Source organism: Pyxicephalus adspersus, chromosome 1 (assembly GCF_032062135.1).
Source record: "Pyxicephalus adspersus chromosome 1, UCB_Pads_2.0, whole genome shotgun sequence".
Classification (NCBI taxonomy): Eukaryota; Metazoa; Chordata; class Amphibia; order Anura; family Pyxicephalidae; genus Pyxicephalus; species Pyxicephalus adspersus.
Genome location: NC_092858.1, coordinates 74,351,377 through 74,367,671, shown reverse-complemented (window position 1 = coordinate 74,367,671; position 16,295 = coordinate 74,351,377). Strand labels below are relative to the sequence as shown.

The following is a 16,295-nucleotide window of genomic DNA, read 5'->3' as shown; positions in this document are numbered from 1 at the left end:
ACCACTAGTAGTAAAGAAAAGGTAAAAATGACAGTTCTAACATATCTTTAGGATGGTAGCTTCAACATATCTTTAAGATGTGGTTCTTCAAGTATTAGAACTATGTTTTTTTTCATTTTCTAATATTTTATATGGTATAAAATAGCACAGTACATATTAGAAATTCTTAAAATTGCAGTTTTATCCAGAATCTTCCAACAAGCCTATTTTGCATACAGGAGCACTACTTTTGTTGTAGCTGGGTTATGAATAAGATATGATTGTTGGGTTGTTGAATTAATTAACTACCGGTAACTGTTTTGGCATACAAAGTAACTGCAAATCAGAAACTTTTCTAATCCAACAGAGTCTGCTGAATGTTCTTCTAATGTCACTGGGTTCTCACTAGTCCCAGAATCAAACACTAGGTAAACGCCATAGACATTTACCTTAGATTCAATTGCTGTGTAAAGCTACGTACACACTTCCAATTATTATCGTCGGAAAACGAACGACGAACGTTCCTGCACGATATATATGAACGATCGTATAGCACCGATCCTGCACATAGAGGTAACGACACGATCGTTCGTAGATATTGTACACACAATAGATACGATCGTTTAAGCGATAGAGGAACTATGTGCACGACAGGAAAGTGAACGGACGTTCGTTCATTACGCATGCTCAGACCATGGACGATCAACGAACGACCGTACACACGAACGATGTTCAACGATCGTCGCCCAATCCGATCCGCCGGTCCGGTCGTTCGTTTCCAACAATTTTCCTCGTTCGTCGGCGTCGTTGGTTACTTTTTTACGAACGATTTTTTGCCCAATCGATCGTTCGTCGTTCGATTGGAACGATAAAAATTGGAAGTGTGTACGCACCTTAAGACTGGTGTAAGATAATAGTAGGGAGTATCCTAATTTTGTGAATGGTGGTAATAAGGGACAGTACTGCCTCTGACAACTGCCAGCCAATGGGTATGCTGCCCACTCCTAAGGATTCCCGGTAAAACACATGGTTATGATGCAAGCGTAAAGAAAGCCATAGCAATAGATCAAGTTGGAGAAGCAGCATTTCTGAACAACTATGTAGATATGCATATTCATAATTTATAGCTATTCTGGTCTAGGCGTATGGTATATACAAACTCAAAAAGAACACCACCGGACATATAAGTGTTTCTCAATCTTTTTAACATGAGGGAACCCCTAAAATAACTTTCAGATCCTCAGGGAACCTCTGCTATAATTACTAAGTTCACAACTTACAGTACATTAGCTTAATAACTTTTGCGAACAATGCCTCTTACATTGCTGGCTAGTGGGAAAAATATTATCTTTACTGATAGCCAAAAAGATCATTGGTGTCCGTGTTAACTGACCTGAGAGTCACTAACTGCTCATTACTCAAGGAACCCCTAAAAAAAAGTCTGGAGTTACCCCAGGGTTCCACAGAACCCTGGTTAGATATTCCATTGTAGTCAGGGCAATTCTCTTGCAGCTGGAACCCAGGTGGTTTTCAGTGTATCCCTCTGACTAGGTCATGTGATGCAAGCATTCATACAGGACTATTCCTAGTTCCTATACTTTGAGTGTTGCTTAGATATTACATTTTTTCTAGACAAGTGAGTAATATATACTTTCCTTAACACTCAGCAACTTAGCTCCGACTTTGTTTATTCACAAACCAGAACCATCAAAGCCAGTGTAAAGCTACATGTAACCTTTGCCTTTAATTTCTAATCTGCCTGATTCTACAAACTGATCCAAAATAACTGTTGAGTATTGTACTTCTTATAACTTTTTCAAAGGAAAAGTAGGAGTTTAATTTTTGGTGTATGTAATAGTAATTCATATATTCTGGTAACATTCATGCCATTATAATCATTCCGGCTGCAGAAAATAAATCTAAAAAATTTCCAGCTTTCTAAATAGGGCTCGGTACAAAAATATGCCATGTCACCCCGCTGGCAGCCCTAATTGCGCCCTTAATACTAGAAGGGATGATTTTTATGTGAAATGCTTTAAATAATGACTCTTCTCTTAGGAAAAAAAAGTCTTTAATAGAAGACTTAGCTCTGGTTGGTCACCAAGTCCAAACTTTCTTACAGCCTCTGCCTTTTCACCCGCCACATTTCAGGGTTTGTCAGATGTCTGGTTCCCCACTGTCATTGCCATGATTTGGCAAAGTGACAATGTTTCTTTAATATTTTTATGTGATTGCTCTTCCATATTTCTGTTGTATTGAATATGGAAATGTGTAGATCACCACTAGAAAGACGGCTGAATTTCATAGAACTGTTTATTTTTTGATGCAGTTTTGAATATCTAAAGGTGTGCAAAACATTGTGATATTAATTTTGTAATGAAGAAAAACCATTGCATTAGTAGGAAGTAGATGCTGTCAAAGGTTGATCATCTTTTTTTAAAAAAGTGTTATTTAGTAAAAGAAGTATGCGTTTGAGGAATTTTCATCTGGTTCTTGCACAATATACTCTACAAAAATGCTGGCTCAGATATTTGTTGCTCCTAACGTTACAAGAAACAAACTGAAATGCACTGCAGCGTATCCAGGAAGCAGGTGTGAGATGTCAGGCTCAGTTTCTGTATCTTCTTCTGCTCGAATTAGATTTTTAGGAGAAAAGCTAACAACTACTGTATATTTTGTAGGAATAAAAATAAAGCAGATGTCTCTAAATTGTATGTTGTTGGCACTCTCTCAACAATTTGATACCAATGAGTGTGGAAGAAAAATATATAAAACCTGGGAGCCAACAGACACAGAGTCTGGATACCAGGAAAAGGAATGAATGTATGTGGATGTATAGCAGGCATCCAAGGATGCACACTTGTGGTTTGTAAGCTGTCAATCAGTCTTGCATAGATCATGAAAATGATTGCTTTGAAATGGGTTCAAACAGACTCAGCAGTTTTAAATATAATAAACTTAGCCATGGTGTTTGGCATGTGTCAGTACATACTAGGACCACTGTTGGGAAAGGCTTAACCTGGTGACACATACAATGTTAACCATTTAGTTATATGATTTAAAAAAAATGCAGATGCTGCATCTTCTCAGGCACCACTGGCAGTGACAGGAACCACACTTGTGCACTATGGCAATGCATGTTACCATGCTAATGCACCTGCTTGTGAAATGCTGTTCACTGTAAATACCACTCTTTATGCATTGTGCAGTAAAGCAGGTTGGCCGTGGCTCTGGCAGATGCACCCCAGCGGGGTCAGGAGAAAGACTCTGCTTGGGTGGGGGCGCCCCAACCAGAGCGGCAGACCTTTTCTGCCATAAGCATCGCAGGCTCAGGGAGGTGGGAGGGTTGTCCCTCTGGACACAGCCCTCCAACTCTCCCATCGCAGGTCTAAGCATGCTCTGAGCACATCTGACCCTGAGTGTGGGCAGGTTCTGTCATCATGACGTCACTCTGCGGGAAGTTTGTTGTGACACACGACTCTCCCCAACCCCCCTCCTCCGGAGCCTGTGCATTTAGTGGTCTGTGAGCTCCAAAAGGTTGGGGACCACTGCAGTAGAGCACAATGCATCAAAATGCACATAGCTTGCTTTGTGGTCAATTGTGTTGCCAAAAACAGATCATGTATTTTGTGGTCAGTTCAAAATACATTATTCAGGCTTGGTCCTCTTTTTTTTTTTGCATTAGACAACACAACCTGAAAAATGCCTTTAGGCTTAGAGTGCATGTGGATAGTAAGTGGCTTTAAAGAGGCTGCAGGAGACTATCACTATTACATTTACAAGGTTTTGTAGCCCACTCATAATATTTATAAACCAATTGCTACATGAGACCAGCTATTTATAAAGAAAATGTAATTGCATGTTGTGTTGCATTGCCTTGTGTTATGTTAAGAGTTTTAATTAATTGATTTGAATCACAAAATGCAGGTCAGAGCCCCCACAATTCAGTACACAGGACTTTTCAACAATGTACCATAATGCATTTGTGAAGGCATTCTTATGAAAACAATGGTGGACTTATATCAAGGAAATTCCCAACACAATTAGATGTAAATCAGACTACCCAACTGGGCTATCAAGCCTTGCATCCTGAATACTGGGCAGCCAACTGCAACAGATCTGCAAAAGACAAGTGTATAAGTGTAGATGAGATTTCCTATATAAATAGATGCAAATGGTCAGGACAAAATTTTATTTTTCACAATGATTTTTTAGATTTACTAATTTGGGGAAGAATTTATTAATTAGGCTGCAAGTAGGAAATCTCTCTTACCTCTCCTCTTTAGCATTGCCTTGCTATGCATTTATGTTATTAAATGTCTCTCACTGTATTTTTCCAACGTATTTGGTGTTAACAAACCCTTAAAGTGAACCTGTGGCCAGGCTGTGGACATTGATGACTTCAGCTTCAGGCACTGTGGAACAAATGTCTCAACAAAAATTCACAGCAGAATTATTGAAACTGTTAAAATTCAGCAGCTCAGCTCACCCTGCCCTCTAAAAATGATTCAGTTGCCTTTTAATGTAAACACGAACCAGTTGTAATTGAAAAGGAAAAGACTTTAGTACTTCTACTGCTTCAACTCTGAGGATTATGTACTTAACAGTGCCTGCAGCTACAGAGGTCAGAGAGAATTTGTTTTAAATCTCCCTTCTTTTAGCAATATGTAAATACTTTAATGTCCATAATTTGGTCACAGGTTCATTTTAAAGTTATGGTACAAAATAAAAGTCTACTATCACCCTAACAACAAATCTGAAAAAGGACATAAGGTCGTAAATGAGGGGAAAAACTTTACAGCACCACATGTGCAGATACATTTAATTTATGTATATTAAAGCTGTGTCCAGAAGTTTAGATCATTACAACCGGCAAGAAAAGAATACAAAGCATCGGCATGAATGACGTGATGTAGAGCGCTTCATCCTAGTCTGTTATCAGCAGACAGTCTCTGAAGTCTGAGCCAGAAGGCTTGTCACTTTCATGCAAAAGGGTGATAATGTACAAAAACAGTTTTGATGTCTCTCCTTCCCTAATATGAATACAGTTCTTTTTTATTAAGTTACTGTGTCCTTAGTTACAAATTTGAACCTCATACTTGTTCTGGCTCCTTATCTGCTTCATGAGTTCTCTGATCCTAAAAGCGCATGGGGTGGAGGGGGGAGTAGTGTCCAAGGGAATCAGTGTAGCACCCCTGAACACACAAAGTTAGTCATGTTTAAGGAAACCTGAACTGAGAGAAATACAGTTTGTCAATGCTGACCTTTCAGTTAAATATATTTTCTATTATACTTAAGAAACTTTGATAAAGTCAAAGCTTTTTATTTTGTATGTCGGCATATGCTGGTTTTCCCCACTAGCAGTTGATTCTGTAGACAATTTGGCAGATGCTTCATCCATGAGAGGTAGCTACATGTGTTGCTTATAAAAAAGCTGTCTTGTTTTCCTTAAGGAGTTTCTAATGTGGTCTCTCAAATAAGACTTTTTGTATTTTGTAATTTTGTAAAGATACCAGTAAAAGCGTATGTCAAGCAAAAACTTTTTATTATTTTGGATAGAACAAGTAATTTTTAAAAACATTGTCCATGTCCCTACTTGGAAGATTTACCATTGTTGGTCATGGTGACTTTTGTCACCTGGGTAGAAAGGTAGGGGAATTCCAGAAAATGTCATGAGGAACTTAAGATGACGGCAAATCTTGAAATAAAGACGCTGGCCTTTTGACAGTTTTCTACATGTTGGAGAGAGTTTCTGTTACAGTAATCCCTTTTGTGTTTGTGGGGCAGGAAGTAATTTTCCAGATGGGACAAAACAGTAAAAAAATAAGACAAGTGTTTTACTATACTACACCTTAGTTTCACATAGGTGTTGCATCCAGTCAAGGCGATTTTCATTATTTAGCAATATAATTATGCTATACGGCGTATATAAGCCAACTACTGGACTGATGTGTTACGGCACTTGTAATGTTTGAACTTTTAGTTCCTGTCTAATATAAAACCAGTTATTCATATTTTTATTATCTGATTTTTTTCATTACAGTTTTTTTTTGGCTGCAAACCATTGTGAAAACTGAACTCTTTGTTTTTATAGTAAACCTTTTTTTATTACCATCCCTGTGTATGATCATAGAAGATAACCATGCACCTTTGCTTAGGTCATTTATTATAAACATATAACTTGCCAACCATGACATATACAGTCATGCTAATAAAAAAAATGTGTGCATTTGATTTGAGCTTTTGTGCTTGGATTACAAAGTGAGTAGGGTTGGGCTTTCCTAAAGGGTTAGTCCACCTAACTCCACCTAACACAAATCTCCAAGAGGGCAGATCTCCCCAACATAATTCCTAAGAGATATAATAAGCTATTTAACTTTCTGGGATTTACTAAAAACTGAAATATCAAATATGGGTTCACTTACCCTTTCCAGCACTACAAATCTCATACCTAACCTTGATAAACAAACCCTCATTTTCTGTAATAATGTAATCCTAAAATATTTAATTCATTTATTTGCAGATGGACAGAAGAGGAAGAAATCTTTAAGAAAGAAACTGGATTCACTGGGGAAGGAGAAAAACAAAGATAAAGGTAAAACGGTTGATGTTTTCTATTTTTGTACAATAAAGGTTTTTAAACTTTTTATTTTGAAAAAAAATATTAGCTACTGGGAATCAAGAAAAAAATTCTGATCAAAATGTCAGCATACACAAACATGATTATATATCAAAATGTAAAAAACAAACTAACACACAAACAGTAAACACATTTGTACCTTAATAATTAGATAAAAAAACTACCGGTACTTTTAGTCTTAAAATGTGTTAGAAAACCAATGATATCATGACTGAGCCTTCAACCTGAGCAATGATATCATATATTCTAAGCCTTCTTTTTCTAATAAATTTATAATTTGCTTTGACACAAGGCTTTCTTTTTGAAAAATGATAGTGCTACCGTGAAAGGTCTGACTGCAGTTAGTTTTTTCACCATCCTCTGCGCTCTCCCCTTCCATTTAGGACAAGTGTGTGTGCTTTCTCCAAGCATCCCAACATGTAAAACCTTGTCTGTTTAAAGCTTAAACTCCAACTGCTGACCCTCCGCTGCAGTAATTTATTATTGAACGTTCCAGCAGGATCACTAACAAACATGCCAAGTCATAACATATGAACATGGCACATGAGGTCCCAAGGATTCAGTGCTTGTGACAGTGATGATACCTGTAGTTGTCCACACTTCCAAACCAGAAGTTCAGGATTCTTTTCTTCACTCCTGCAAATAAATAGTGCAAAAATGGATGAAAAGAAGGGGAAGCACAGGTTCACTTTAAACATTGTATACTTTTTCTGCTTGTAATACAGATGGTCAAAAAACCCTAAAATTTGCCGTCACATTTTCCTAACGGGCTTTGACCCATTTACCTTTTTTCCTGGAATGGGTTTGGTCTTTACCTCACACAGTTATATGAAACATAAAAAGGTCTTTTTTTTTTTTTTCATATAGATGGTTCAGTGCTGCCTAAAGTTTATCTGCTCAGTGTTCTGAAGCATTGCTCATTTTTTTCAAGTGAATGATCACAGGAATTACATTTCTGACACAATGTGTTTTATATTAAATCCCTTGCTGTTGATAGCCTTATCTTAGTTTTTTGTAATGCTGGTATACACTGAATAGAAAAAAATCACTTTCCATATAATTCCTTGCATTTGTTTTTAGAATGAGCTGCAGATTTCCTTTGTTATTTTGCTAAGGGCAGTATTGAAGCATTTAAATGCATAGTTGAAATACATATAAGTGAAAAGTCTTATCTAAAGTACAGCTTGGTTACCAAACCCTCTTCCCTTCCCTCTGCACGGTGAACACTCAAAATTAGGCCATATACACACATCAGATAATTGTTCCCTGAGATGAACAGTCATGTTCGTTTTAAGGTAAATATGTAGCATTTGTACAGCAGTGGTGGATTATTGAATGACCGGCCAGGAATGACCACTGTGAGAGCACCACAGGGTGCCAGTTGCTTGTGGTCCCTCTTCCCTGTTCCATAGAACAGAATGGCAGTATGTGTACATCTCTCGATTGTTCATCTGTCACTGGAAGCAATCATGAAAAATTGTTTCCAGCGACCGTAATCTGACTTCTGTATGGGGCATTAAACTACTGATAAATCACAAAATGCTGTCAATCTAAGTAAGATTCATCTACACCATTGACCTTTTCTGTTACTGAACAGTTGTTGTTACATCAGGTATTCTGATTCGCCTGGTGCAGAATATATGGACTGTGGATCACAGCTGATATTTTGATTTGTTCACATCAGTGTTACCATATTTATATATGTAAATTCTCATTTACAAACACAAAGCAGTAATATATAAAAAAGTTTGATAGGAATGCACTCACCTGGTTATGTAACAGTCCATCTTTCTCTGCCAGTCCTTCTTGGTTTAAACAAAACATTGAACTAAAAGACAAAATCTGAGAAATACAGAACATAATTTAATTCACATTATACTAAAAAGCAGCAATACACTTACAAAATGGGCACTCTACCCTGACTAGAGCAATGTATAGCTTGCAAAAGCCAAATGGTTTTGTTGCGGCAATGTCTTTTGCTTCTACTGGTGTGAATTGGGGGGAAAGCATTCTTAGTATTCCAAACTTTATCATTCTGCAATATCTTATAGAGACTGTTGTAGCCTGTAAGTTTTTAATATTGAAAACTGGTTAAAATTGACTGACATTTTATGGATGTCGACTTCTACCAAAATGATACTATTATGTTATATTAGATAGAGCAGCAGGGTAGTAATGAGCAAACTGGTAGTGTTTGCTGACATTTTGGCGAACCGAATATTTAGGACCTAATATTCCACTATTTGATAAAAATGCATTTAGTGAAGGCAAAATGTTTTTAAGAGTGTAGTTGTGGGGGATATGACACTCCACTCCTAAAAATGGCTTCTTGTAGATATTTAGGGACCGAGACATCCTAACCCTAATGCTAACCCTACCCATGACATGGTGAATGTAAGACGTTGATGATAAGCAAGTAAGGATCACATGTTTGAGTGAGAAGCTGTGGGATTTTTTTTAAGAAGATTTTGTCTAAGTGGCCCATATTTTTCAGGTATTTTAACTGAAGGTAAATAATTTCACTGCGGTATGCACGTTGCTCGAACCAAATAAAGAAAAAAAATATACCTTCTCATGTCATATTATCTTTACTGACGGAAGGATTGGCTGAGCTTTCATTTCGACAGAAATCACATGAATCAGGTGCTCAATGTAGCTTACCCTTGAAAACTATTGCACCCCTTCTTTTACTGTGTATTTATCTTTCTTAGCATAGCTATAACCATAACTTTGTGCTGAAATTAGACTAAAGAGCCATTTTAATTTACTAGTCAGCATGTAAGATATTAGCCTTGTACTTGACAGATGGCTGGTAAAATACCACACTGTAGTCTAATGTAGAGATTAAATTAATGTCTTGTTGGTAAAAAAAGTGAGTGTAAGTGAAATCGATATTTATTCTTATTTTTTTTTTTTAATTTTAGAATTTTTACCACAGGCATTTGGAATGCCATTATCACAAGTAATTGCCAATGACAGGGCTCACAAGCTAAAGCAAGATTCCCACAAAGAAGATCAGAAAGAGGTGTCCGATTTTGTGACGTCCATTTTGCCATTTGGATCAAGGCGGCAGAATAAAGAACTCTCTAGTAGTAATTCATCTCTTAGTTCTACTTCAGAAACACCAAATGAATCCACATCTCCGAATACACCAGAGGCTGCACCTCGGGCACGTAGGAGGGTGAGTTCACACTGCCACACATAAAATCAAATCCCCGAAATTATACTATTTTATTTGTTGAATGGAATCCATAATGTCACTGTGCAAACTGTCTAACGGGTTTTAATAGGTAAATAGATAAATTTATTAAATAGATAAATTTAATAAAACATAATTTAAACAGAGTGTTTAGTGGTTTGGGATATATTTTAGTTTTCTGTTGACTCAAGATTTAATGTTCAAGATTGGAAAATAGAATTTTAAAAAAATATTTCACAAGTTCTCAGGTAAATATTTATTATATATGGTATTAATATAGTTTATCTTCCATTTAAATCAGCGGTTGCCAACCTTTCGGACTTCACGGACTACTAAATCCACGGGATCTGCACTGCGCACGAGCAGGGAGCCGTGTATCATTCGAAGGGGAAGAAACTTTCTCCAGAGTGATGTCATGATGCCAGAACACCCACTCTCCCATGGATGCAACAAAAGTTGTGTCCATAGCCCTGCGCTACTGTCCCCCCAGGATGTTTGGCAAGCAGGTCTGTGCAGGAACCGTGAACCACTGGTTGGCGACTGATGATTTAAATAACAGGTGGTGCTTCAGGCTCTTTCTTCACTGTTTCCAGTATTCCTTGCCACCTGTTCAACACATCATTGCCCCTCCCCAGTTAGCCAAACTTTAGATGGGGCAACACCCACCTACACATGGAAGAAAAAAAAGAGGCTGTGAACCCCCTACGACCCCCAAACTGATAGTTGGTGCCTGCACACTAACTAGCACAAATTCACTGAGCTCAAAAACACTAATACATCCAAATACACACATCAGTTTTAAATGTTAGTCTCTGTGATGTTTTAATCCTTGGTGAAAACATTTATAGACCCCATAAAATTGTAACATAGTGGCTGAGTACATAGAAAAGATTGTGTCTGCCCACATAAGCATCATGGTTTTGGAGCGCTATCACCAGTTTAAGAATCTGTTGCAGCAATATAACAATATAGACATATCATTGTAAGTGATATAGAGTCCATTTGAAATGTAGGTTCTGAATATTTTGCCTGGTATTGCTTCAAAAATTGTAATATATTTGTAGATCTTTGCAATCATTTTCTAAGTTAGATGTCACCAAAATTACTTAAAAAAAATCCTGGGGCAACAATTTTGGCACTGACAAGATATTTCAGATATTTAACTACACATCACTCAGCCCAAGTCCAACCCAAGCCCAAGTTTGAGCAACATTATATTAATATAATAACAGCAGTCCAGTATGTTTTTATTCTGTAATTTAATTGTGTTCGCAAGTTGTGCCAAATTTTGAGCTGCTATAAAATGTGCAAAATTTCTTGCAGACGGTAACCAGAGTCATTTGGGCTTTTCTGCTAATCCTGGTAAGAGACTTTGTGTCTGGGCAAAATAAGATTGCCATTTACAGAGATGTGACATCTAAAGTTTCCAGGAGGTGCCCATATTCTGCACTTTGTGTCTCCCACACATCTTGTTTACCCCCCTATAATAAAAAACAAAATAAACAGATCCCATTTCCCTACTTATCTCCTAAAGACATCTTTGTCCCCGGGAGCTATACAGTTTGTTAATTTAGATCTCTTTAAAATTCCCTTTTTCAGGAAGCTAGGAAAACATTGTTTCATAAGAAGTTTCATAACAGTTCTTGCTAACATTTTCCTAAACCAAATCCATATCCTATTACATATTGGCTGTCGTATACAGGCAAATATCTAAAGGGATTCTAATCTATTACCTTATATTTGTAATCCTGGCAGGAAGATGTTACATGTGAATATTTTATTGGTAAATAATGTCATCCTGTTCACCAAAGTACAAAGTTTTGCTTTGCAGCATTCTCATTGATACATAAGCTGCCATTATTGTTTGTTTGCAGAACATAGTATTGTTGGCAAGTGCAGGTTTCTCTTGATTTTACAGTTTGTTTGCCTAGCATAATGAACGAATAGGGTGATAAAACTCAATGAGGTAGTACAGTTGTCAGTTGTTAATTGCTACCATACATGATAGAACCCACAGTTTTGTTGCAGATGTTTAGGCATTTTTAATTGCTTACTTCCCAGTGTTGTTAAAAAGTATTAAAGAAGAATTTAATTATGGCTGGTGTACACTTTTACATCCATCTAAACTGGTTTTCTACCTCTACATGTCAGTGGTATTGCAAAAGCAACTCAAAGAAAGGTTGGGTGCAGGTTAGAAGCAGCCTAAAGGTGTTAAGAAGCAACTCTGGGCTGTCTGCAGGTGAAAGCAGGCTGTATTTGTTACATTTTGCAACCCTGCTAGCACTCTTTAACACTAAATTAATCTTACAATCCTACTGAAATTCCCAAAAAACAAACCTTTTACTGTTAAAAGAACTTACTGTTGTGGCTCCTACCTATACATATAAAAGCATTCTAAACATTCGGGAACTGCATTTGGACACTCCTACAACTTAATTTTACAGTGTGTGCAGATGCAATGAATCTTGGTGCTTTTAAAGCAGAGCAAGTACAAACAAGAAATTCTTCTCGTTTTCTTTTAACAGAGATAGGTTAGGAAAAATGAATCTGCTTGCTTTTGCTTTCATGAATCTTGAAGTTTGTGGCAAACCCTTTTAAAGTTTTTAGGGTGTTAAATTTGATTATTTGTAGGGCTATTGTCAAACAAAAAACATTCAAGCTGGTGATGGTCATGAGTGATATATGCCAATGGCAAAAAAAGTAAATAAAATCATTATCTCTCCCTACACAGAACAATTAGCCTTCCTTTTCAACTCCAGCATACATTGACATTATACTTTGAGCTTACATTTTTATACATTTGACATTGTAAATTTGAAGGTTTTAGAAATCAGACCGTTTTTTGTTTTAAAAAAGTTAATCACAAGTTAAACATTTAAAACTAAGATTTCTTAGACCACAGTAGTCCAAAACTAACAAGCAAAACTAAGTCAGGCAGAGTGTCCAAACGTTGGTTGTGCAAGGAAGGTTTATTTGTTGATTGGCTAGCCATCATACTGAAATCATTCATCAAAATTATTTATAAAGTGGTGAATCTGACATTCATCAAAACATTTTCCGGTGCTTAATTTTTCAGGTCTATGTGTTTTAATGTTGGTAAAATTGATTTTCCACCAGGGAATGTTTCAGTGAATGTCAAATTCACAGCTTTATAACTAGTCCCCTTGGTGTCATGTTAATATTTCAAATAATAGTAAGGGGGAAAATATTCTTATACAGGAATTGAGTGTAACTATACTTGTAAAATTTTTGAAAAATAACACTTTATATAAAATCACCTATAGCATTATTTATAAAACAGGTAATCTGACATTCCCACAAACATACCCTCATGGTAATCTTCCACGTCCATGTGTTTCAATGACAGTAATCGATTCCCACAAGGAAATGTTTGGGGGAATGTCAGATTCCCTGTTTTATAAATAGAGCCCTTAGTGAATGCCTTGTAAAAGATAGATGAATGACAATATTGGCATTGTTTTCCATTTATAGATTAATTTAGCCCTACACAATGAAGTTACAAACAATATTCCTCAATTGAATGTGTCTGTTAGACAAAAAGTTATAAAATGATAATGAGCCTTAATTAGAAGTAGTTATTATCATACAAAGAAACTTGCTGACAGCTCAGCAAGGTGATAGTCTTACCACCCATAATTTTTGTTTTGCTTATCATGTCCTTTCTCACTGGGATTGGGGCTTTTCCTACCTGAAATCAGAATCTGGAATTTTAGCAATCCAAGTTCAGATACAACATTGCTATACAAACCACTGAAGGATGTAGTAGCCAAATTCTCTAATTTGCAGGCGGACTGGTTAAGCCATACTAGACTCATAATAAAAATATGAATTTCTGAATCTAGTTGCATTTCTCAATTGATTCAACCAGATTTTATCTCAGAGTTTTTGTGTTCCAAGCACCTCTATTAGATCCTCTGCTGTTCAGTATTCTATATTAGATTGAATGATTTGGTTTCAAAAAACAAAACTTGAGTGGGTCAGCAGACATTTATTTACCTAAAGTGGCCCATCTTCTGGTATATAGAAACTGAGAATGTCTCTGTATGTAACAGTTAAATGTTTTTTTTTTTATAGCAGAGATCGGATGTATTAAGATAACTCTAGTAAGTAATTGGTGTGAGATAGATCATCCAAAAGTTATTTTTTTATCCACTAAGCACTATATCTGTGATAAGACAGTCATCTTAAGTTTTTATGGTTATTTTTTGCTGGTCATCCCCTGCATCTTAGATTCTTGGACTTCTATTTTCCTCACAAACAAACCACAAAGTCACAGAGTTCCAGATCAAATAAATAGAAAACTTGGCCAAGAAAACAGTTACTTGTGATTAACTTTTCTTGCTGTGGGAAATAGTGAATATTTTGGAACGTAAAAATGAATTGCGAATATTATCTTTCCTAATCAAAGCAGATGACTTGCATCAAGCCCAACGCCCTCCTTTTTACCATAGAGCTTTGTCTGAAAGGACATAAAGTGAACTTGTTTTTACAAAGTAAAACAGAATACAAGTATAAAAGAATATATATTATACTAGCTGCCAGTTGTGCCTAAAGCTGAGGACATCAAAGGATTGACTTTGAATAGTGTGATAAAACTGGCTAAATTTCTGTACTATTCACCCTGCTTGTGTCTGGAGACCACAAAGATATCCATAGATTTCACTTCTCAGTCATTTAATTCCCGTTTTCAAAACGATGTTTCGCCAGTGTTAAGCTGCCATTTTTGGACATTGCATTTATGGGCTGCTAAGAGAATATACGCTACCACTCAGTGATTTCAAAACACTTAAAAGCACACATCGATGCTTCCTTTGAAATATAAAAACATTTATTAGTGGTTAAGGATGTTTACATGCCTTTTTCCCATTTTTGTCTCCTTTTTACCCTCTTCTCTGAAAAAAATAAAAGTTAAATACAAAAAAAGGTTTATAAATGTGAGGATAAACTATATTGGTGCTTTATGGACTTTTCCATGTATTTTCAAAAAATGGCCCAGCTCTATTAGCCATTTTCTATGCTCCAGCCATGAATAAACAGTATCAGTTTACGGTATGTTCACACAAGCAAGACTTTTCACCATGAGTACCATGTGATTGTTCTCTGTCCTGTTTGGCTAGTCTATTTAGTTCCACATATATACTATATTTTTCCCTCATCCGATGCCCTTTTGTAGCTCACATAGAGCTATGGACCCGGTGACGTCCAAAGTAATGTCACATGTTCTTCATATGTGGATATGGAAAATTTATTTTGGTTTCCTTTGCAAAACAGTGTGAAAGGGATATAAGGAAAAGGTAAATTAAGAAGTATTAAGGCAAACATGTTACTTCTCTCTTAATGGAAAAAATTCTGGTTTGTGTTATGACCTTAACATAAATTGGCTAATTTGGTATACACATAATATATATGTATGCCCTTTTCAAGTTTTGACAATTTATTGGTTGCTAAATCTTTAGAGAGATATGGTGTAGCTAGCAAGCATACTTATGGTATCAAGGTATTTATGGTATGAAAGCCCCATTTTGGTGTTTCCAAAGGTTAGCATAAAACATATATGGATTATTAAAGAATAAGTACATGTGGGCTTTGTGGGATGTTAAGTGGTTTAATTTTTTATTCACTGATGTAGCACAAATTTTTCTGCAGTTCTTTTCAGGACCATTCACCAGTCCTTGGGGTTCTATGAAATAAATCCACTGTTTATGTCTCACAGGGTGCCATGTCTGTGGACTCAATTACAGATCTTGATGACAATCAGTCTCGACTACTAGAGGCTTTACAGTTGTCTCTGCCGGCCGAGGCTCAAAGTAAGAAAGAAAAGGAAAGGGACAAAAAGCTCAGCTTAAATCCGATCTACAGACAAGTTCCCAGGCTTGTGGACAGCTGCTGTCAACATTTGGAAAAGAATGGTAAACTTCAGGCTGCTATTTCCAGGAGTTACATGACATTACAATGATAAACTTGATCTAAACATAATTTTAAGTGCAGTTGTTAGCCTTATAACAACTACACTTAAAAGGTAAGCTCACCCATTACAGAACATTCTGTATTTGTTAGAATTTGTTGAGGAATCATATATTTTAAGACCCTTTAGGTTCACCCATATTCTGACATCATTGGGAGCCAAGTGATAGTGTAGTTTTTTTGTAATGTCTCCATATGTTATACATTACTCACAATACAACAGGAGTTTTTTCTTAAATCGTATTTTTAACCAGAAGTTATTAAAGAAAGTTTCTGTATAAAATATTTCTCAATCTATAGGCCACAAATAGCAATCATATGTTCAGGCATACATTTTATCAATGTTTTTTCGCACAGTTTGATACATCCATTTTGGTTCGTATGCGTATTTGAGTTGTTTTGAACATGTACATATTCCTGTGGAGGTACATGGCCAGGCATTCCCAAATAGGCTATTCTTAAGAGAATGTAGTTTGAATTAGCAATCAATAA

At 36.4% G+C, this 16,295-nt stretch overlaps 1 protein-coding gene across 3 annotated transcripts in view; it reads left to right on the top strand.

The window, feature by feature from the left end:
* The window catches only part of ARHGAP6 (Rho GTPase activating protein 6), a 270,011-nt gene that overhangs the window by 223,446 nt on the left and 30,270 nt on the right, over positions 1-16,295 (top strand). For all 3 annotated transcript variants that reach the window (XM_072414316.1, XM_072414325.1, XM_072414334.1), the window contains exons 3-5: positions 6,503-6,574; positions 9,544-9,800; positions 15,553-15,748. In XM_072414316.1, the coding sequence (XP_072270417.1) occupies positions 6,503-6,574; positions 9,544-9,800; positions 15,553-15,748 (525 nt within the window). The remainder of the gene's footprint in view (positions 1-6,502; positions 6,575-9,543; positions 9,801-15,552; positions 15,749-16,295) is intronic.